Below are 24,458 nucleotides of genomic sequence, written 5' to 3' on the forward strand. Positions count from 1 at the left end.
ACGAGGAAGAAGAATCGGAATTATCGAGCCGGAGCTCCGAGTCGCCACTGGAGAAGGGAGTCAAATGGCGTGATTCGCGGAACATCAGAAGGCAGGTAGTGAAAGATTTTCAAAATGGGCTGGGGCATCAGCAGATTGGACCGTCAAAGGCTCAGCTGGCTGCGAGGAAGGGGCTGACATACAAGCTTCCAAAGTTTTCGGGAAAACCGGAGCAGTGGCCATTATTTTACGCGGCCTACAAAGCGTCCAACGATGCATGTGGCTACATGAACCACGAGAACCTGATGAGGTTGCAGGAAGCGCTCGAAGATGATGCACTCGAGCTGGTGTCGGGTCAGCTACTACTGCCGGAATCAATCCCGAGGGTATTAGAAAAGCTTCGTAGGCATTACGGCCGACCAGAGCAACTACTCGATAGTTTACTGGACAAAGTCAACAGGTTGGATCCCCCTAAGCCGGATAACCTTGGCAGTTTCGTTCCTTTCGGGAACGCGGTAGAGCAACTCTGCGAACATTTGGAGGCCGCTGATCTACGACAACATCTCGTAAATCCATTATTGATCAAGTCTCTGGTTGCAAAACTTCCTGACCGTGAGAAGCGAGAATGGATTCATTACCGAAAAAATCGAGGAGAAACGACATTGCGGACACTTACGGACTTCCTGATGGAGATTGTGGATGACGCATGCGAAGCCAATGTTGATATGGATTTCAAATTGTCGTACCCAGCTCAAGATGACTCAGATTGTGAAGGAAATAACTCAGATGAGAATAACGCCACATGCTGCAACTGCAAAGCTAGCAGTTTTAGGAGAACAAATAAAGAAATAAGGACAAACTCTTGTAGGCTTTGTCAGTCTACAAACCATCATATAAGGCACTGTGCAAACTTTAAGAAGATGCGATACGGCGAACGTTTGAAAGTTGTAACACGGGAAAGACTGTGCTCTGTGTGTCTGAATGAGCATGTTGGACAGTGCGAATTTAGAATATACTGTAACATAGGTGATTGTAGAGAGCATCACAATCCGCTAATGCATCCAGTTGAGAATGCGATCGGATTGAGTGCACACATGCACACAAACTGTGATGTCCTATTTCGGATTGTACCGGTGAAAGTGCACTGTGGACAAAAATCGGCTACGGTGTTAGCGTTTCTTGACGAAGGTGCTTCCGTCACGCTTATTGATAAAAAGCTAGCTGATCGCCTAGGTGCAGTCGGAGAGCCAGAGCGGCTAACTATCCATTGGACAGGCAATGTATCTAGAGTGGAAGAGTCTCAAAGAATTAATTTGTGTGTCTCCAACACAAATTCCGGCACCAACACCAAGATGTTACTGCATACCGTCCACACGGTTGACAAGTTGAAACTTCCTCACCAAAAGCTGGACTACAAGGAGCTTGCCGCACGGTACAAACACTTGCGAGGACTGCGGATTGAATCCTACGATGGACAGCCACAGTTATTAATCGGAGCTAACAATATTCATACCTTGGTGCCGGCCGAAGCAAAGGCAGGTAAATTATTGGAACCTATCGCGGTGCGTACTAATCTTGGATGGACGATGGGTCCAGACAATCAATTACGGCAACAGCTGATCATTATGTAGGGCATCATCAACTGGAAAACAACGAAGTTATGGCGAAGAAAACTGGTGTAGAGATAAATTTGAACGAACTGCCATCGTCAAAGAAGTCGGCGAATAAAAATAGGAAAACGATCGAGGATACGGGTAACACTGAGACAAGAGTTTCTAAACTTTCCCAAGTAAGAACGATCTGCGACGCGAACGAAGATCCAGCGTTCAGATCGAATATTTTCAAAGAGAAGCGTAAGTACCGGAGGAAATGCGTTATGAACGGAGTGGTCAACGGTACGAATCGTGGTTGCGATCGAAGTATACGTGAAATAAGCGGCACTGGAGTTACTGTAAATCCTAGAATGACGGATGTTATGGGCTGAGGTGTTGCAAAGCCGCTTGTGAACCCCTGGTTGTGCAGCCGCGATCAATATGACAGCTCATATGCAGCAGTGATAGTACCGAAAGAAGAGAAAATGTGGTAGTTGTGGTTGGAATATAAAACATAAACAACAAGTAGTACAGAACGAATATAATTTGCGCTCGCACGATAGGAAGAAAAAGTGATTTAGATTTGCATGAAGTAAAAGAGTTTTAGTTGATTATCAAGTGTAGGTATAATTTGTAGGAAAAACCAAGTGTCAGGGCAATTTCAATACTGAATCCAGTAAAACCTAAAAGAAAGAGAAAATGTGTAAATAATAAATGTAAACAAATGTAAATACTTACCTGCAGGAACGGTGAATATTGATGCTTATCAATTAAGTACCATCGGATGTGCAAGACAGTCCTGTATTAGTTGGCCTGTTCAGGATTAGCTCGTAAGTAGTCAATGTGTAAAGCTTCAGCAGAATTGATAATTGATTGTTTGGTGATTTAGATAGCCCCTGACGACCAAACCTGCTTAGGGTAATTGCACAAGTGATTGGCAATCGAAGTTTAAAGAAAGAATCAAAGAAGTTAGCGGGCAAAAGGAAACCACTTCTTGTGAGTAAAAAAAATAATGAAATTAAGTTTAAGAAAATTGTTTACTAATGAGAAATATATTATAGTTTAAGCGTTGCTAAAAAAAATTGGCTGCTATAAGAATTGTGGTTCCCTTCGGGAACAGCAATAGTATGTTTGCGAATTTGGAATGTGTACGTTTTTACAGGAGAATATGATGCAAAACGCCCATAACACTCAATAATACAACATGATAGGGTAACCGTACCCTTAGTGGAATTAGTACCTATTATAGTGGATTACGATGGTTTCACTTGATGCGGCGTGCTTTAAATATCTTGTGAAATTCAACTTATCTTAAGATTTCGCTTGGAAAATTATTGAAAACAATGATTTTCCTTAATAAAATTATCTCCTTTGCATCTATAAATCTCGGGTACTTATTCAAAAGGACGTATGTGATTTTGTAAACAAAGATTCAAACATCGATTTGTCCAATCTGACGGCACTCCCACGCCAACAACAGGTAGCCGAAGGCTTCCCCTACCTGTCTGTGGGATGATTTGCGTGAGAGTGCTATCAGATTGGACAAATCGATGTTTGAATCTTTGTTTACAAAATCACATACGTCCTTTTGAATAAGTACCCGAGAAATAGTGGTGCAACTGTACGAATAGTGGCATGTTTCATAAGAAATGAATGGATAGCACCACTATAGGAACCAAAATTAAGTTTTACCGCCACTAAAGGAACATTGTACCCATTAGTGGTGCAAGCAATATTTGGTAGTTGTTGATGTTAAATGACATCAATATCATTTTTGCTAGCAAATTTATTAGTTTATCTAAGATATTAAAACTGTAAATTTCCTATAATTATCAATTAAAAAAGACAACTTTTCATATAGTAATCCTTGACCGATTTACTCGCAACAAGTTGCGTTCGACAGGGGACAAACCCTTGTTGATCAATGCGTTTAAAAGTTATGAAGAAAATGGTACATCGAACCATATTAGCCTCATATAAGGTTGGTGTCTTGGCTAAATCCGAGAAAGGCAATATCACTACTCGGTGGTTTAAGTTGGGTTTTTTTACTAGGACTAGGTATGTGGCACCAGTCTTATTTTGTTATGTCTCACTTTGAAGAGCCATAATAAAAAAATACCACACATTGTAATAATGGTATACGAACAATCTTATGACGGCTTCTTTCTCGATAATTTTTACTAATAGATTGGGAATAGGCATGATGAAGCTTTACTTTGCTACCGAAAAGTGAATCCTATAACTGACCTTAACTAGAACTTTAGTTCTAAGTTGAAAATAGTTAAAGATACTTGTTAGAACAGTTTAAAGTTATAGGCAACCTTGACAAAGAATTGATAATAGAATAACCTAAATTCATTAACAATTTCCACTTTTATATGACATATCTTACATTGAGTTTGATAGTTTTGACACAGCTTAAGAACATTGACGAAACAATGACAAGGCAAACAAAGTGATTTGACGAACGCATGCACTACACCAAGAACAAACACAATAAATTAATTTTGATTCTGCATAAATAAAAGTTATAAAATAGAACACTAATACGCAATAACCTTTTATATTTTAAATGTGGTCACAAAAAGCTTTGCTTTGCTTAGCTTAGACTAATTGTACTTATCAATGGTTGCTCCGTGATTGATCAGAACTGGTGTAAACTGGTAACTGGTTGCACTACGATCCAAGTGAATAGTGGTTGGGATTTATTATCTATTCTCGAAGTGCACGTTTCAGCAGCTCGCAAATTTTGATCAATAACGGCACCGGCCATGTCCTTACAGTCAGTTGGGAAAGGGAGGGAATGTTAGTGTGTGGTTATTGTTGCTACAAGTCATTGACAGACATGTTCCAAAGAAGATTACCCATACCGACTCTAGGGTTCCGTGGATGACAAATGACCTTCGTTCGTTGAAAAGGACAAAAAAGACCGTCCTGAAAAGGTTCACAAGGTCCGCACTCTTCCCTTGAAGCACCATTATGCTAGGCTGAACCACGAATACAAACGGTTAAGTCGTTTCTATTTTAAACGTTACCAGCGGAGGATACAGCAACGGCTTAAATCCCATCCGAAATCCTTTTGGAACTACGTAAACAAGCAGCGTAAGGAAGTAGGTCTTCCATCGTCCATGGTCTACAATGGAGACATGGCTTCAACTCAACAAGAGATTTGTAACCTATTCTCGGCCAAGTTTGCTAGCGTGTTTGTCAATGAGCGCCTCTCCAATGACTCCATAACCAGCGCAGCGGGAAATGTACCCTTAACGAATCACACGCTAAACGCTGTCGATGTAAGTACAGATGCCATAGCGAGAGCAGCCACGCGGCTAAAAACGTCGTACAAATCGGGACCTGACGACCTAAAAACGAACATTTCCTGCCTTCTGGATCCACTTCATCGAATCTTCCAGCTCTCCCTCTCTAATGGTGTATTTCCGTCCTGCTGGAAGACAGCTCAAATATTTCCTGTGTACAAAAAGGGAAGCAAGCGCGATATAAAAAATTATCGAGGAATCACGTCGCTATGCGCTGTATCGAAGTTGTTTGAGCTGGTCGTCATGGATTCTCTAAATGGTCACTGTAAACATTATATCAGTACCGATCAACATGGCTTTATGGAAAAACGTTCTACATGTACGAATCTACTGTGTCTTACATCATACGTTACAGACAGTATGCTTGCTTGTAATCAAACAGATGTAATTTATACGGATCTAACTGCAGCATTTGATAAGTTGAACCACAGCATTGCGATCGCCAAGCTTGATAGATTGGGAATTGGAGGCAGCCTACTTGCATGGTTTGGTTCGTACCTTACTGAGCGCCAGCAGACAGTTGCTCTAGGCAATTGTCGCTCGGAAAGCTTTTTCGCGATATCTGGCATACCACAGGGTAGCCATCTGGGACCGTTGATATTCCTTCTCTACTTCAACGACGTTCATCTAGATCTAAAAGGACCGCGATTATCATTTGCAGATGATCTTAAAATGTTTTTGCGCATCTACTCAATAGCCGATTGTCACTTACTACAAGACCAGATCGATGCTTTCGCTCGTTGGTGCGATCTAAATCGACTTGCAGTTAACCCGAAAAAGTGCTCGATCATAACTTTTTCTCGGAAGAAACAACCGATTACCTTCAACTACTGCCTGTTCGGACTATTGAAAGAGTGCACTGTGTGAAAGATCTCGGTGTTCTTTTGGACTCCAAACTGACATACTCGGATCACATTTCATATGTTGTTGATAAAGCATCTAGGTCTCTTGAATTTGTGACCAAGTGACAAAGACTTTCACAGACATCTACTGTTTGAAAACACTGTATTGCTCTCTCGTGCGATCTACGTTAGAATACTGCTCTGCGGTCTGGAGTCCAAACTATAATAATGGTGTCGAACGCATCGAATCCGTTCAACGTCGATTTATACGGTACGCACTCCGCAACCTTCCCTGGAGAGATCCGCTACGACTTCCTCGCTACGAGAGCTGTTGTCAGCTGATCAGCTTAGAACCTCTGTGTATCCGAAGGGATGTATGCAGAGCATTAACCGTCGCCGATATTTTGCAAGGAAGAATAGATTGTGACACTCTTCTGCGGCAAATAAACATCAACGCACAACCCCGACAACTGCGGAGTAACCTAATGCTAAGACTTCCTTTTCGTCGCACAAACTATGGGCTGCGTAGTGCTCTCCATGGTTTGCAGCGTGTTTTCAATAGAGTGGCGTCGGTGTTTGATTTCCACTTGACGCGAGATGTCCTCCGCCGGTTCTTCACATCATTTTTCACCGACCAGAACAATTGACGCACATAGACTATAGTTAATGTATTTGTGATTGTATTGTATTTTAATCCTTGACAATGTTTTTAATGTAGTGATATGATATTGTATTTATATATATTTTTTTAAACTATCATTGGGGCTGTATCAAGTCTGTTGATGTAATAAATAATAATAATAAATAAGAGACCGAGAATACCTCTGCATCTCCACAATTACCACGGGAAGGAAGTTGTGTTAGTTGGGAGGGGTTATCAGTAACATAGATCGGGATTCACCATGGAAAGTGATGTGACCTATGCAACTTCTATACAACTGTCTATTATTCTACTATTATTCTATACAACTGTCTGTTCGCCATTCGCCAAGTACTGCAGAAATGCCGCGAATACAACGTGCCCACACATCATCTATTCATCGACTTCAAAGCCGCATATGATACAATCGATCGGGACCAGCTATGGCAGCTAATGCACGAACACGGTTTTCCGGATAAACTGACACGGTTGATCAAAGCGACGATGGATCGGGTGATGTGCGTAGTTCGAGTTTCAGGGACATTCTCAAGTCCCTTCGAAACCCGCAGAGGGTTACGGCAAGGTGATGGTCTTTCGTGTCTGCTATTCAACATCGCTTTGGAAGGGGTAATACGAAGAGCAGGGATTAACACGAGTGGTACAATTTTCAATAAGTCCGTCCAGCTATTTGGTTTCGCCGACGACATAGATATTATGGCACGTAACTTTGAGAAGATGGAGGAAGCCTACATCAGACTGAAGAGGGAAGCTAAGCGGATCGGACTAGCCATCAACACGTCGAAGACAAAGTACATGATAGGAAGAGGTTCAAGAGACGACAATGTGAGCCACCCACCGCGAGTTTGCATCGGTGGTGACGAAATCGAGGTGGTCGAAGAATTTGTGTACTTGGGCTCACTGGTGACTGCCGAAAACGACACCAGCAGAGAAATTCGGAGACGCATAGTGGCTGGAAATCGTACGTACTTTGGACTCCGCAAGACACTCTCGCCGCCGTACCAAACTGACAATCTACAAAACGCTCATTAGACCGGTAGTCCTCTCGGACACGAGACCTGGACGATGCTCGTGGAGGACCAACGCGCACTTGGAGTTTTCGAAAGGAAAGTGCTGCGTACCATCTATGGTGGGGTGCAGATGGCGGACGGTACGTGGAGGAGGCGAATGAACCACGAGTTGCATCAGCTGTTGGGAGAACCATCCATCGTTCACACCACGAAAATCGGACGACCGCGGTGGGCCGGGCACGTAGCCAGAATGTCGGACAGTAATCCGGTGAAAATGGTTCTCGACAACGATCCGACGGGCACAAGAAGGCGAGGTGCGCAGCGGGCAAGGGGGATCGATCAGGTGGAAGATGACTTGCGGACCCTCCGTAGACTGCGTGGTTGGCGACGTGTAGCCATGGACCGAGCCGAATGGAGAAGACTCTTATATACCGCACAGGCCACTTCAGCCTTAGTCTGAATAAATAAATAAATAATACAACTGTATTAGCATTTCCTTATCTTGTTTAATCGTTCATCCTTCATTTTAATTTGTTCATTCAATTGTTCATTTTAATTTACTCACTCGCACAAAGCAGAACAAAACATATCGACTATCGCGCGATCGTTTTGCGGGCAGGAAAAAACACGATCGAAAGCGTACTGAAATTTAAATTACTTATTAATTTATTCACTTGCACAACGAAAACTTAAATATTTCGATGATCGCGCGATCGTTCTGTGTGATAGAGGGAAAAGGTCGGACGTGCACTCAGTAGTCGCGAATTTTAAGAATTCAATACAATCTTTTTTTTTTTAACTAATTTTTTTTGCTAATTATCTAATACATGCATTCATCTCTTAGACTAGGTGTTCTGTGTTTTCTTAACACTATCATCCTTATCTGCTATGTTATATGTTTAGTTATTATTAATACATTTCAATTGCCTCTGGCAGTTAGAATTTTTCCTCTGGTTGAATTGAACCATGTAGGAATTACAATGTTTTCAACTTAAACTAATCTTAACCTATTTTATACTAAGGGTACAAGAATTAATCGTTGCAATAGAAGATTGCAACGAGTTTTGTCGGAAATTGGAAATTAGTTTGTTGGACATTTGTTGCAATGTCTCAATATTAGAAATTCTATGAAGTTCATTGGTACTATACCACGGAGGCAACTTCAGAATCATTTTCAGAATTTTATTTTGAATCCTCTGAAGTGCCTTCTTTCTGGTATTGCAGCAACTAGTCCATATTGGCACAGCATACAACATGGCAGGTCTAAAAATTTGTTTGTAAATCAAAAGTTTGTTCTTAAGACAAAGTTTTGATGTTCTGTTTATAAGTGGATATAGATACTTAATATATTTGTTACATTTGGCTTGAAGGCCTTCAATGTGATTTTTAAAAGTTAAATTTTGATCTAGCAGAAGTCCTAAATATTTAGCTTCGCTAGACCAATTAATTGGAACCCCATTCATAGTGACAATATGTCTGCTAGAAGGTTTCAAATAAGAAGCTCTCGGCTTGAGTGGGAAAATTATAAGCTGAGTTTTGGAAGCATTCGGGGAAATTTTCCATTTTTGCAAGTAAGTGGAGAAAATATCCAAACTTTTTTGCAATCTACTACAAATGACACGAAGGCTTTGCCCTTTGGCTGAGAGACTTGTGTCATCTGCAAACAAAGATTTTGACACCCTGGTGGTAAATCAGGTAAGTCAGAAGTAAAAATGTTATACAAAATGGGCCCCAGTATGCTGCCTTGGGGGACACCAGCCCTTACAGGTAATCTATCAGATTTAGAATTCTGATAGTTTACCTGCATTGAGCGATCTGATAAATAATTTTGGATCAGTTTAATAATGTACAGAGGAAAATTAAAATTCATCAATTTTACAATCAAACCTTCATGCCAAACACTGTCAAATGCTTTCTCTATATCAAGAAGAGCAACTCCAGTCGAATATCCTTCAGATTTGTTGAGCCGAATTAAGTTCGTAACTCTTAATAACTGATGAGTGGTTGAATGCCCATGGCGAAAACCAAATTGCTCATCAGCAAAAATAGAATTGTCATTAATATGAACCATCATTCTATTTAAAATAATCTTTTCAAACAGTTTGCTTATTGAAGAAAGCAAACTGATTGGGCGATAACTACAAGCCTCAGCTGGATTTTTGTCCGGCTTCAAAATTGGAACAACTTTGGCGTTTTTCCATTTATCTGGGAAGTATGCCAATTGAAAACATTTGTTAAATAAATTAACCAAAAAGGATAAAGAGCTCTCAGGAAGTTTTTTGATAAGTATGTAGAAAATACCATCATCACCCGGGGCTTTCATATTTCATATAGTAATAGATCTCACTTCATCCAAATTAGTTCCCAACGAAGGGTCAAAAACATTATCTTGATTGAGAATGTCTTCGAAGCTCCGTGTAACCTGATCCTCAATTGGACTAGTGAGACCTAGACTAAAATTATGGGCACTCTCGAACTGCTGAGCAAGTTTTTGAGCCTTTTCGCCATTTGTTAATAAAATTTTATTTCCCTCTTTAAGCGCTGGAATTGGCTTTTGAGGTTTTTAAGAATTTTCGTTAATTTCCAAAAGGGTTTCGAACTGGGATCCAACTTCGAGACATTATTCTCAAAGTTGGTATTTCTCAGAATAGCGAAACGTTTTTTAATTTCATTTTGCAAATCTCGCCAAATAACTTTCAAAGCGGGATCGCGAGTTCTTTGGTATTGCCTTCGCCTCACATTTTTAAGACGGATCAGTAGCTCGTCGTCAATAATAATGGAGTTGAATTTAACTTCACATTTCGGAATTGCAATGCCTCTGGCTTCGACAATTAAATTTGTCAAAGATACGAGCGCATTGTCAATATCACTTTTGGTATCCAAAGGAATATTAACATCAAAATTCCTATCGATATACGTTTTATATAAATCCCAATCAGCTCTATGATAATTAAAAGTAGAGCTGATCGGATTATAAATGGCTTCTTGTGAGATTTGAAATGTCACAGGAAGGTGATCAGAGTCAAAGTCAGCATGAGTTACCAATTGGCCACACAGCTGACTTGAATCCGTTAAAACCAAATCAATTGTCGAAGGATATCGAGTGGATGAAAAACAAGTTGGGCCATTGGGATATTGAATAGTATAATATCCCGCAGAACAATCTTCAAATAAAATGTTGCCGTTGGAATTGCTTTGAGCATTATTCCATGAACGGTGTTTGGCATTGAAGTCACCAATTACGAAGAATTTTGATTTGTTGCGAGTCAGAATTTGAAGATCAGCTTTCAACAAATTCTTTTGCTGCCCATTGCATTGAAAAGGCAAATAGGCTGCAATGAAGGAAAATTGACCAAAATTTGTTTCAACAGAAACTCCCAAGGTTTCAAAAACTTTGGTTTCAAACGAAGAAAATAATTTATGTTTGATACGTCTATTAATGACAATGGCGACCCCACCACAGGCGCTGTCAAGACGATCATTTCTGTAGATAAAGTAATTTGGATCTCTTTTAATGGAGAGTCCTGGCTTTAAATAAGTTTCTGTTATAATGGCAATATGCACATTATGAACTGTTAGGAAGTTGAATAATTCATCTTCCTTACCCTTTAGAGAGCGGGCATTCCAATTTAGAACTTTCACACAATTATTTAGATCCATTAAAACGGAGTCCGATAACAATTTTTGTGTGTACTTTATACCAACCTGAACAGCTTCTGGTATGGTATTTGCTTTGAACATTGCATCAATCATGTGATGCAATTGTTCAGTTAAAAAATCAAAATCGGAAGCAGTCATACTACCTGAATCGGCAACATGACCATTATTTTCCGTTGGGACATGGGTATAAACCTCATTTTGAGAAGAGAAATTTTGTCTACCAGCAGCGATGTTTGCATACGTAGGTACATTCGAAAAATTGGAATTTACTGAAGTGCTTGCTACCCGTTGACGAGCGGCAAAATTTGTTTGTGAATTGTGGTGGGTATGAATTGCTCGACCGGTAACTGGTTTCGAAATTTGAGCGTTTGAAAAATTTCTACCCTTCAAATCTGGGATCCGATTGGAATTTCCCGTCATCAATTTTGCACGAGAATTCAAAACTTTTTTGCGTGAAGGGCATTCCCAGAAATTGGATTTATGCTTGCCCCCACAATTTGCACATTTAAATTTATTGGAATCTTCTCTCACAGGACATGCGTCCTTGGCGTAAGAGGTTCCACCACAAATCATGCATTTAGCATCCATGTCACAATGTTTGGTTCCATGACCCCACTTTTGGCACTTACGGCACTGGGTGGGGTTTTGGAAATTTCCCCCAGGCCTGCGGAAATGTTCCCATGTAACACGGACATGGGACATAATACAGGCCTTTTCCAAACTTTTCATATTATTTAGTTCAATTTTGTTAAAATGAACTAAATAAAATTCTTGAGAAATGCCCCTCTGGGAAGTACCAGAGTGGGATTTCTGTTTCATCTTAATTACTTGGACTGGTGAAAATCCAAGTAATTGAGAAATTTCAATTTTAATCTCATCCAGTGATTTGTCATCACTGGGGAGACCTTTCAAGACGACTTTGAACAATCGCTCAGTTTTGTCGTCGTATGTGAAGAATTTATGGCGCTTCTCAGTTAAATAGTGAAGAAGACGTTTGCGATCGTCAAAGGACCCCGGCAAAACGCGGCAGTCACCCTTCCTAGCAATCTGAAATGAAACCTTGATCCCCTGAAGGTTACTCAAAATCTCATTCCGGAAGCCAGAAAACTCGGCAACAGATACCACAATTGGCGGAATCCTTTGCTTTTTCGCATGAATCGAATCACCTGGGCTAGAGGTAGATTCGATTTGCTCAATTCAATTTCATCATTAATCAAATCGAACTGATTGCTCAGTTCGATTGGAGAAGAATTATTCCAATATTAGAGTTAGAAGGAATATCTGAATTCTCCAGCTTCCTTCTATTTTTTCCGCGCTTGGGCAGGACGGTCTTGAAACCTTGTTTCTTTGAAGGAAGTGGAGAATTCAGAGACTCCCCCTTCCTCTTGTTTTTGTTAATACTCATTGCTGAGTGTGGAGACGTGACCTTTTAAGAGGTTTTTTTCCCAGAACGGTGTCCCTGCAGGATTACCACCGCTTGTCGGAATTTTACTTCCGCAAACGGGTCCAACGTAAAACGAAGGCACGGGTCCTTGCAAAGATCGTAACGGGATCAGTAGGTACAAATAGCGCTAAGAAGCACCGTTGAAATTAAAATAGCTTCGGGTAGTATTAAAAACTTCCTTCCGCAAAGAGAGAAAGAACCGCACAGCACGAAAGCACGATGCGGTCTCCCAAAACAATCTTTCAAATCTATATCCATATGCCAAAATTTACACAGGTTCTGGAAGGCTTTGAACGCAATTTTGATTCAAACTAAGATTAGACACTCTGATATAAAAATATTCTATAAACTCTGAAAATTTCCAAGGTAATTTTCTTAGCGTGATCAAAATGTTTCATATGCCGATTTGAAAATTACCCGAGAACTGAATAAAACTGTAAAAATGGATAGAAGGAACATCCTCACCAGTTATCCGCTAATTTATTCCGAGAGTTAGTTCTAAATTTCAGCTGATCAAAAAAAAAAGAAAGTCTTATGGCTTAACACCAGCGGAAAGCCATTTGAATATTTAAAACCGTCGGATAAACGTCAATCGGCAAAAAATCACGTTACTCCGTTAACTCGCCGGACAATCCCACTCGTGTTCTCGACAGAACTAAAACCATACTGAACCAGTAAGAACCAAAACTCGCGCACTCCGCGGAAGCTTTTCCGGCGAAATCCGTAACAGAAATCGAAAAAATCGGGCGCTAGAAAAATATGCTGTCGAAGTATTAAACACAAGCGACCGCGTGCAAGACTTACTTCGATCCTTTTAAATGTGCTCACATGAAGCTAACAAACTAAACTGTCTATAATCAAACATTTGTCACAACGCGAGATTACTAACGAAACACGATGTATAATAAAAGAAATTTTTCTCTACAGAGGTTATAATTTTTAATGTTTTCTCTTTGCTGGTCGAGTAGAGAGTGAGGGAAAGATGATACAATATTTTTGATGATAGCAGCTCGTTAGCAGCTGCGCGAGAGCCGCACCGATACAAAACGATGAAATCGAACATATTCCCTCCCCTTGAGGCACTTGGCTCAATCACCAAGCAGGGGACAGACCTTATTAATTGAACGCTGTAACTCTACCTGGCCACGGCGAAGCGTCACCGTCGCAAGGGCTCCACGTAGACGTAGATTGTTTTATTTGACCAAGGAAGCAATCAGTAAGCTAGTACCGCAATGAAGATTTCCAAGATGAACGTTCTCGATCAAAAGTGCAGTGTAGCGATGCAGCTTCGGTAAGATGATCGGATGCTTCATATCATAGCTCCGAATTTTGAAACCTGTGGAGAAACCTCCAAACGTTGAAACTCGTTGTCAAAAACTTTGCGTTGCGACCGAATGAGTGCCAAGTCCGCTGCATGTAGCTCCTCTGCGGCTAAAAACTACTTCAGCATCGTTCAAGTGAACGGTGAGGAAAGACCAGCTTCGTACTGAACTCGCAATATTCTGCCAGACAGGTATGATGTAGACCATGCAACGAGTCTATCCGAAACGCCCAATCGCGACAATTTCCGAAGGAGTATCTTGTGGTCAATTTTATCAAAAGCCGCTTTCAAATCCGTAAATATAACGTCCACCTGCGCTTTTTCTTCCATTGCTGTCATCCTTTTTTTTCCTCGTTTGTCGGGTGAAGATCACTGCGTCCAGATTTTAGGACTATTGTGATATACTCTTTTGCTGTGAAATACGCAAGTTATCTCAGTAACATGTTTGTCACTGAGATACCTTGGTATCGACTGAACTCAAGACCATCTATTATTGATGAATAGAGATCCTGAGTTACAGTATGTGACTCCCCCATTCTGGCGAGACTAGCTTTATGAAGCCAACCACGTCCTTGGGGGATAAGATCCATATGTTAGTAAGCCCTTAAAAGGGCTTGCTGAGAACTTTGAACCTACGTTGGGTGAGTGCACTGCAATAGCAGAGGATGTGTTCTGATGTTTCTCTCTCCTCGTCACAGAAGCGGCAATTTGAGGTTTGGATTGCTTCGATCTTTTGTAGATGGTATCTGCAGGGGCAGTGTCCAGTTATTAGACCGGTGTAGATGTTGAGATCCCTTTTGTTGAGACCTAATAGTTGTTGGGTTTTCTTGGGGTTAATCGTTACGAGCCTTTTGGATTGGCTCGTATGGGGAAGTGCATTCCAGTTTGATGTGATTTGACTGACCATATATTTGTTCAGTTCCATTTTTACAGAGCAGTCTGAGATCCCGCAGAAGGGCTCAGGGCCAATGAACCTTTCATTAGATCCATTCCTGGCTAGCTCATCAGCAATCTCGTTTCCCTCTAGACCCGTATGTCCTGGGATCCAATATAGGTAGACTCGATTGCGTATGGATAAGTTTTTCAAAGCCAGAATGCATTCCCACACTAGCTTTGAGTTACAAGTGTAGTTATTAAGCGACTTAAGTGCCGCTTGACTGTCAGAGAAAATACATATTTTTGCAAATCTATACTTTCTCCTCAGGCATAATAACACGCATTCTAATATTGCATATATTTCCGCTTTTATCTCTCTTGCCTGCCTTCGGAATGAAGACAGCCCGGATTTGACGCCAATCGTTAGGTATGTGCCCCAAAATCAGACTCGCCTTAAAAATCTCAACCAAGGGTGGAACCAGTGTTTTCTCCTTTTTTTGGATCAACGCTGGGAATATTCCATCCATGCCAGGAGACTTAAATGGCTCGAAAGATCTCACAGCCCTCTCAACCCTGGCCCGAGTGAAAGCTTCCTTTGCAACCTTTATTGCGTCTTTTTTAGATCCAGAAACCCATGATTGAATCTCTTGTGGATCTGAGACAGCAATTTCAGTGCCTTGGTTGCCGATGCTCGACTCAGGGATTGAATCAGGGAAGTGGATCTTTAACAATTCGCTCAGTGTATCGCTAGGCTCTACAGTGAGCGAACCATCCGTTTTTCGGGGCTACCCACACCATTGGAGTGGTCTTTTGAAAGAGTTTTTTTGAGTCTGGCCACTACGGGTGTATTCTCTATGCTTTCACACATTAGAATCCACGATTTCCGTTTGGCTGACCTTATTTCTTTGTTGTAGTTCGTCAGGGCCTTTCTGTATAGGCTTCAATCGCCGGTTCGCTTAGCACGGTTGAACTCCCTACGCGCAGTTTTCCTAAGCTTCTCAAGAGTTTTATTCCACCATGGAACGTCTCTACTCGAACTAGTTGATTTAGTTGGACAGCTCTCTTGGTAGGCGTTAAGGATTTTGTTTTTAATGGATTTGGACGCATCTTCCAATTGTGTTATGGACTTGATGTGACTTTCTATGATGTACTCTTCGGATCGTAGGATAGCTGAGTAGGATTCCCAATCAGTTTTCTTAGGATCTTTAAACGTTTTTTCCATCGTTAGATCCCCTTCCCATTCGAAGATGATGTGTTTATGGTCTGACATTGATATTTCTTCAGAAACATGCCAGTTTTTTATTTTATCAGAGATAGACCGACTACATAGAGTCAAGTCCAAAACTTCTTGACGAATGGAGTTTTCAAACGTGGGCTTGTCACCAACATTACAAATGTCAATGTTCTTGGAAGAGAGAAACTGTAACAGGTACTCACCTCTGGTGTTTATATTGGTACTTCCCCATACGGTGTGATGTGCATTTGCGTCGCACCCTATGACGAAGGGGATGTTGTGTCGGTGGCTGTAGGCTACGAGCGCAGCTATTTCTGAAGGAGGGATTTCGTCCACGTCACCTGGGAAGTATGCCGAGACCACCAAGATCTCTCTACTCCCTCTGGCGGAAGGTACCTCCATCCTGACCGCTACGATGTCCCTTTTATGAATTCTGAAATTGGAAAGTATTTACAGTTGTTATGTAATAAAATAGCCGCTCTAGGAGAAAGCTGGCTGTCATCATATACCAACTTACATGAGTGTTGTGGAATACCTTGTATTCTGGATTTATTGACCCATGGCTCTTGAATGAGGGCCACGGTTAAATTCTCTTTGGTGAACCTCCGACAGAGCACACCCGTGGCGCTCTCAGCATGGTGGAGGTTCACTTGCAGAACTTTAGTCGCCATTTCCGGGGTTCCTGCTTTTTCCGGACGACGACTATCCGGCTTTGGATGTTGCGGATCATCAGGATGTCGTTTGATATTACAGTTTGGGTTTTCTCTCTTCCCTGTAGCAACCTGGCCCGCCAGTTTCGCCTCTGTGGTCAAACTGTCGCTTTTTGCACCCCCTTTGCCCTGTTTAGATACCTTTGGTTTGGTACCACTAGAGCAGGGGGTCGCATGTAAGCTTCGAGCTTTTCCTTTAGAGGCGGACAGACTAGCCTTTATGGTGCTTTTGGGGTGAGATTTACTAACCTCGCCCGAACCGGAGGCTTCCTCAGATTTCTCTTGGGTCGGCCTTCCAGTTAGCCGAACCTCGCCCGAACAGGAGGCCTCCTCAGATTGCTCTTGGGTCGGCCTTCCAGTCGGATTGGCGGTAGCGGCAGTCAGTTGATCTGTAATCTTACTTAGTTGGATCTCACCAAATCGGTAGTTGAGGGTGTATTTGGACTTCTTCAACTTTTCCATCGACGCACCCTCTACTGTGAAGATCCATTCAACATGAATATCTTTCAGAATGGATCGTTTCACAATACGCCAATTAGTTGTTGTGATGTCATTTTGGCTTTCTATGAGAGCCTTTATTCGGTCGTCATCATAGCTGGAGCTTTGTGGGAAGAATGCTCGGATCATCTCTGGACGTGGAATCGCCACTTCGTCCATTGCCATCAGCTCTGCACCTTCCCAGGGTTTCATGGATGGGGATATTCTCTTTAACCACTCAGCAGTCTCTTGATCCTTACAGATTAGAACCATGTAACCGGACTTGTAGATGAGGTTGTTGAATTTTGGTTTTATTGGCTCGTTTCGCTGTTGAACTACTCTGAGCAGGAGTGTTTCTTGTAGAAGGTCTAGCTGGGCTGTAGTGAGTTGGACGGTGGGAAAGTCTTTGGGTATTATCCCGACCTTCACGCTTTTGGCCATATCACTGTAGCTGATACCAGCTGTTTTCCTCATGGGTGGGTTTTGTTGTCCAGACACGTTTTTCTGAGGCGCGCGGTTTGAGGACTGTTGGGCGCGCTCTCTCGGATCCAGATGGTGCTTCACCCTTTTTGTTTGGGGTCCTCTGTGGCGGATTTGTTCAGGTCTTTTGTCGAGCGTTTTGAGGAAGTGGGCTCGCTCTCCTTATTCAGGATTATGGACAAGGCCTCATTCCGGTCTTTTCCCTTCTCCCGGAGAGTTCTAAGCTGCTCCATCTGCGAGCGTGTGAGTGTGGGGATTTTCTTTCTCGGAGCACCCTTGGCTTCCGTAGAACCCTTGTTATCTTCGGATCCTTTGCTACTTGCTAAAGATTTTTGGGGGTTGATGACGATCCTTATACCATCATCTTCGTTATCTTCCATGTCCAACAGGTTGGAGTCGGTCGATGAGGGGGGTTGTAGATCTGGATCAGCTTTGTCGAAACATGTGCTGCTCCGGGAGATAGGCGTTGAGGGGCAGGATATTTCCATCTTCTCCTGCGAACTACTGAGTAGCTGGTCTTTGGTAAGGCCAAGCTGACTCAGAGTATTCTCCACTTCGCTCTCACACGACTGAGAGAGGCAGTCGTCACCTTGAGGGTTGTTTGTAGAATTTGTACTCATTTTTGGTCCCACGAGTAGCTAGGGAAATAAATGTCCGCTGCGCCAGTGCCCCGCCGTAGTGCAGTAAGGGCTGCTTACTGGGGTGTTCGTTCTGGTGCACCCCAGGCTCCGTTCGCGGTTGAGCATGTTTAGAACCCCCTCAACCATTCAGCCCTCGGCACGGGTCGCATGACACCTTGGCATTGGGGTTTATCCATTTTTGCTTTACACGATGGCCATGAATAACAGCCATCGCAACCTTCCTCCTTTACCAGGGCTTAGGACCTGTAGCTCAAGTTCTCAATAGTTTCACAATCTTTCGGACATGCAACTACGGAGAACCATCATTGCTAGCGGAGTTGAAAACATTGAAAACATTATCTCCTGCACTTAGTTTGTACTGATTAGTAGTCTCATAGTGATGAAATTTCGATTTTACTACCATTGAAAAAACGCCATCTCTTGCATTAATCGTTTTGACTGGTACCTTATTGGAGAGCGAAAGCCCCTTCCTCCGATCTCAAACTCTGGACCGGGATGACTGTTGGTTGCTGGCAGGAGGGGCTCGACTGTGTTGAGGGGATATGGAGCCTCCTTACGGCTAACAGGCAAGCATCCCGGTGATAATTCATTGTCGTCAGAAAAAATACACGGAGTAGGTTGACTAGAAGTGATGATTTTGTCAGGTAGAGAAAGTTGCGAATTCAAAACGTACTTGCTTGTAATGGCAGGCTGGAAGCCTCTTTCTCCTGACCCATATACAGGACCTGGACGACTGATGAGCGCTGGCAGCATTGGCTCGACTGTAATGGGGGGATATGAGAATAGAGGTAATAAACTAGAGAGTACGATTGTCGCTGCGGTTCCCCTTGTTATCGTTCCCAAACATGTTGGGTACCTATCTGTCAAAACGTACTGATTTTCCCTTCGTTGACATTTAGTGCCCTATCTTCCATCCATCACAGGAGTCACGGAAAGCGAGGGCGATATGTCCTGTGGCTCCAGCCGTGGCGTCAACGGTTTTCTTGATTTTAGCGGAATCCGAAGTTTTTGAGACCCGTAGTTCTGGGACTCACGGAAAACTAGTCCTTCAGGCCAAATTGCTGGATCTAGTGCCATTTCTTACAGCGAAGGGTCAAGCCCAATCTTGAAGGAAACGAAGCTTAGAGTGCTGATATCCTTTTCTTTTGCAACAAGCTTCACTACATCCGGATCGGTGTCTAGTGCTAGATTAGACTTAACCATAGCACCGATCGCCTCATTGGTTACATCCGGTCTAATTTTAGATAAGTACATCCAAAAAATTCTTCTTATAATGTCGTTTAGTTGCGTTTTTATAATTTTTTCCATTGATTCCAGCTACAAGTTGGAATTTGGGCAAAATGTAGCCTGTTAATGTAACAAAAATTGAACCGTTTGTTTGAGAAACTGCATATGTAACATTTTTGGCCAGAATGAGATTTTTATATATTCTGAATCCTCGTCCAAAAATACGAAAAAAAAATTTATTCAGAAATGTATGAAAAAAATGTTGTTTGTTTGAGAAACTACATATGTTCACGCACTTTGGAGAGCAATGAATTATTGGCAGTGGCTGATTTTCTACCCGCCGCTGTCACATCCAGGCGCTATAGTATACGCGCAAAATAGCCAGCAAGAGTTAACCACCAGAAATGTGTATGGCGAAAGACATCTAACGCGGGTTTTCTTAAAATTAGAAACGTTTCATGAAAAACTATTTACCGGTTATGTAGGAAGGTGTCCGCTACTACGCCTACCAAATATTTTTTTGATGAAGTTGCTTAATTTTGAGAAATCGAACCTTAGATGCCTTTCGCCATACTGATTTCAGAAAGTTAACTCCTAATGTGCCGCTGTAAGCACGCTCAAAGCAGGCGATTCATTATGGAGTACTGCTTACAGTACCCCAGGGTGTTGAGTTTTGCCATAAACTATTGATGTGTATTGATGAAATCTAAAGATTCGGTGCAAATTTGTTCTAAAAATTTTTTTGTTGTTTTCTCGAAATAGTGTAAAATGGAGTTTCTCAAACAAGTGATTCAATTAGGACAGAGAATCGATGGATTATCTTTAAGCAAATTATAATAGTTGTTCCATACTCTTCCGACCGTCACTCATAGGTATTAGCAAGACTAATAAGAACTAGAGCACAGTGGGGTAGATCTAACTCCGTAAAACATCACAGTTCCAGTCCTTCATCCGCTGTTTCCATTTGTCTTCTTTTCAGATAAAACTATTGCATGGAAGCAAGCCGTGCATGGAGTCCGCGAGATGTGCGACGTTTGTTCTACTACTCTGTTCAATTACCACTGGGTGTGCTCGACGTGTGGTTTCGTGGTATGCATCGACTGCTATAAGGTATGGCATAACAAAGAGTCAAACTATTGTACAACTTTATTAATCGTTGTTTTTTATCAGTATCGTAAATATAACACTACTAAAAATGATACCGGAACCAGGGATCGTGACTGCTACTCGTGGCTGCACTGCACAAATCGGGAACCTCATGTGCAAAACAAGTTGATGCTTACCCAAATCATACCAGCTAACAGTTTGTACAAGTTGGTGAGGCAAATGCATGGTGTTTGTGCTTTGCTTGAAATACCTTTGAACTGCGAATGTCCCCTCAGTAAGGAATCATTGTTTAGGAAGATTAAAGATAGGCTTGAGTTTATCTTTCCCATAACGATAGAAGTAGCGAATAGATCCAATGAAGTTGATGGAGAACAAGCTAGCGACGCGACTCAAAGTCTAGTTACGGCTTCCTCCAGTACAACAAAAATGATTTCCATTACTATCAAAAATATAGAAAGTACATTAAGTGTGACTGATAGTGGAACAGTTTGTTGCAAAGCTATATTTGGTAGGGAACTGAGTGAGGATAAGAACCCGGAAGCCGAGAAGCTAAAACACAAAGAAAAACAAAGTTACACGTTCGAAGGATTCCAGGATGAGATTAAAATAGAAAGCTTAGAGGACTTTATAAGCAAGGACAAAACTGATACCATTGTTGAAAACGAAGAAGCACAAACGGAAGAGAAAGTTGTCACAAGTATTAAAGTGGAAAAAAGTGATGAGCTAACGACGAATAAAACTGAAACTGTGGAACTCGATGGAAGCAAGGTGGAGAATAAGGAGAACAATGATATTAAATCAAGCGAAACCGAAATTAAACCAATTATACAAGAAAAACAGCCCGATAATAAGGATCCATTGGAACATTCAGATAAAAGCATTAGACAAGAAAAAGAGGACGAGGATGTTGATATTAAACCAATTCTATATCCGGATTTTAGAAAAGAATCGAGCACTGAACCAGAGGCTCCCTACAGTGAGGAACATCTTTTTAAGGCCTCACCAAAACTTGACTTCAAGACGTTCAACATGATAGTCAAACAGCTGTTGAAGTTCGATAGATCTCTTAACATTTCTGGGCTCTTCGAAAAACACCTTAGCGAGAAATATTCCGAATCGGAAAGCTTGGTGGATTTTACGGCAGAATTCCAGGTTCAACATTCGAACATCCAGAGTTTTCTGAATGATTTTCTGAGCGAATTCGTTTTCCTGACCGGCCAGAATAGCACCGATAATCTGACGGATGATGTACAAATTATGGAGTATAATAGATATATGAAAAAGAGTGTCGAATTTCAGAACAAAGGCGAACGGCTGATGACCTTGAGAGAGTCGGAAAAGTTGTATCCGAATGTGGCTCACCAATGGCTGTGCAACGGCAGACTTTTGCGTCTGTTAGACCCGTTGAATGATAACAACTACAACACATTTCACGACCAGTGGGAACGCGGACAGCCGGTTATGGTGTCATATGTATCGAATAAACTGGACATGAACTTGTGGCGCCCGGAGTCCTTCATACGTGACTTTGGAGAAAATGAGAACGATCTGATAAACTGTCTTAATGGAAAATTGGTTCGAGGGCAGAAAATGAAAGTGTTTTGGGAGGGTTTCGAACGAATCGGATTCCGCCTAATGGACGAACGGGATCGTCCAATGATGTTGAAACTGAAAGATTGGCCACCGGGAGATGATTTTGCTGAGATGATGCCTACACGATTCAACGATCTAATGAACAATCTTCCTCTATCGGAGTACACCCGTCGCGAAGGTCGTCTTAACTTGGCAAGTCGTCTGAAGAGTTTCTTTGTAAGGCCTGATCTAGGTCCAAAAATGTACAGCGCGTATGGTTCAGCATTACACCCAACAAAAGGAACGACCAACCTGCACTTGGACGTTTCCGATGCTGTAAATGTCATGGTATATGTGGCTGTGCCAAAGGATGTTGAAAGGACAAAATATGTTCAAAAAGTACTGGATGCAATCGATTCGGATGAATGTGATGTATTTACTCGACAACGCATCCGCGACAAAGCAGATCTCCCCGGAGCATTGTGGCACATCTATCATGCCAAGGACGCCGATAAAATTCGTTCACTATTGCACAAAATAGAGGTGGAACGAGGTGGCAGCATTAAGGCCAATCATGATCCTATTCACGACCAAAAGTGGTACCTGGATGCGAACCTTCGTCGTCGGCTCAAGCAGGAGTACAACGTAGAAGGATACTCAATAGTGCAGTGTTCTGGCGACGCCATATTCATTCCTGCTGGAGCACCGCATCAGGTTCGGAATCTTCACAACTGCGTCAAGGTGGCGGAGGATTTTGTTTCCCCCGAGAATATCTCCTATTGCTTCAAGCTGACCAACGAGTTCCGGCACCTTACCAATACGCACTCAAATCACGAAGATAAATTACAAATAAAGAATATTATTTATCACACAGTTAAGGATGCCGTGTCTTGTTTGACAAACCCTCTCATAATGACTAAAGATAAAATTGATTTGATGTAAGCGTTTTATGTTCTTAATAAAATTTTAGTGGTTCACTTGGAACAAATTTTATGTTTATTCGATCATAAAAACGTGAAAATGTATTGCTTTGTAGTATATAAGGATGTAACTAGACAAAATACTATTTTTCTCTGTAAACAATTGCAAAACCAACATGTAGAACGTGTAAGCTAATTGAGAAAGTGAATAAAGTTTTGATTTCCCTACTTCAAAAGACATCGTATCGCTGTTTCCGAATTTACCGGCTTTGTGCATTATGGTTGGGTAACACCACCCGAGAGGGGAATAAACACAATTAAAATATTGGATTATGGACTATTTTTCTTGCAAATGCCTTGTCAATCAATTCTGACATTCTTGTAATACCGAAAGGATTAAATGGTCTAGATCTTATATGGGATAAATGTTGTAACCCCTGAACGTACGAAAAACGTACAACGATCTGAGGTCTGCATTGTGAAAGAAAATTCAAATTCAAATGACAAAGGTTGTATCATTGTGGACGGAAGTACAAGAAACAAACAATATTCTATTTATTATGTTGATGATATTTGAGTTCTTTTAATAAGATATATCAGATTTATTTTTCGTAATCTTTAGTGATCATATGTACGGTACTGCAGTTGAAAAAATGTTATATGTTTCAAAACGGTTTTTACCATCAGGCAGTGTTCATTTTACCTACACTATCTTTGTGCATACAAACTTTGTAGGTTTTTCATTTCAAAGAAAAACTATGGAAAACAATGTTTATTAGTGAAAATTGATTCAGTATTACAATATGAATATGAGTTAAATTGCTGTATTAAGTGTTAAACTAGCAAATTGTACTCGTTTCATAACTGAATTCAACGCAAGTTCTTAACGTGTTTATTTTACCACATTTTCCCCTAATAAAATATTCCATTACGTTGACTCAAACCCTACTAACTCCCCCGGCGACGAGGGTGGTCCACCAGCTCCGGTGAAGAAAACTTCCGACTTCGTCTTCGGGTTGCAGAGGTGATCCGACAGTTCCGGTGGTGGATGACGTCCGCACTGGCGGTGCCCTAAATACCCGAAGCGCTTCTTTCTTTTTTCTTCAGCATGTTGGCTGTTCGAATACCGAGGTTAGTCCGACGATTCCGGTTGGCAGAAGACTCCCGGTTCACTGGCGCTCCTACGACACGAAGCCAAACACTGCTCACAGCGTTGAATACTCCCCAGAACCGTCAGTTTTTCGCTGATATCGTTTCCATCTACGCTGCAGCTCCGACAGTATTTGCGTCACGACTCTGTGTACACTTACACTGCTTACAACTTTGTCACATTCTGGCAATTGCACAACATGTAAAAGATTTAGTTCGAAAAATGTATTGGGGAGTAGCCACTT

The 24,458-nt window shown here is 41.7% G+C and overlaps 1 protein-coding gene and 1 long non-coding RNA gene across 4 annotated transcripts in view; both read left to right on the plus strand.

Annotated features, from left to right (window-relative positions):
* The window catches only part of LOC134223163 (uncharacterized), a 48,980-nt gene extending 25,688 nt beyond the window's left edge, over positions 1–23,292 (plus strand). For all 3 annotated transcript variants that reach the window (XM_062702300.1, XM_062702302.1, XM_062702301.1), the window contains 2 exons: positions 20,445–20,575; positions 20,636–23,292. In XM_062702300.1, coding sequence (XP_062558284.1) covers positions 20,445–20,575; positions 20,636–23,086 — 2,582 coding nt within the window. In that variant the 3' untranslated portion in view covers positions 23,087–23,292. The remainder of the gene's footprint in view (positions 1–20,444; positions 20,576–20,635) is intronic.
* Positions 2,210–2,537, plus strand: LOC134223165 (uncharacterized). Its single transcript, XR_009982467.1, has 3 exons — positions 2,210–2,247; positions 2,316–2,401; positions 2,461–2,537. It is a non-coding gene; the product is annotated as an uncharacterized LOC134223165 (long non-coding RNA).
* Positions 23,293–24,458: the final 1,166 nt, after the last annotated feature.

This window comes from Armigeres subalbatus, chromosome 3 (genome assembly GCF_024139115.2).
Source record: "Armigeres subalbatus isolate Guangzhou_Male chromosome 3, GZ_Asu_2, whole genome shotgun sequence".
Lineage (NCBI taxonomy): Eukaryota > Metazoa > Arthropoda > Insecta > Diptera > Culicidae > Armigeres > Armigeres subalbatus.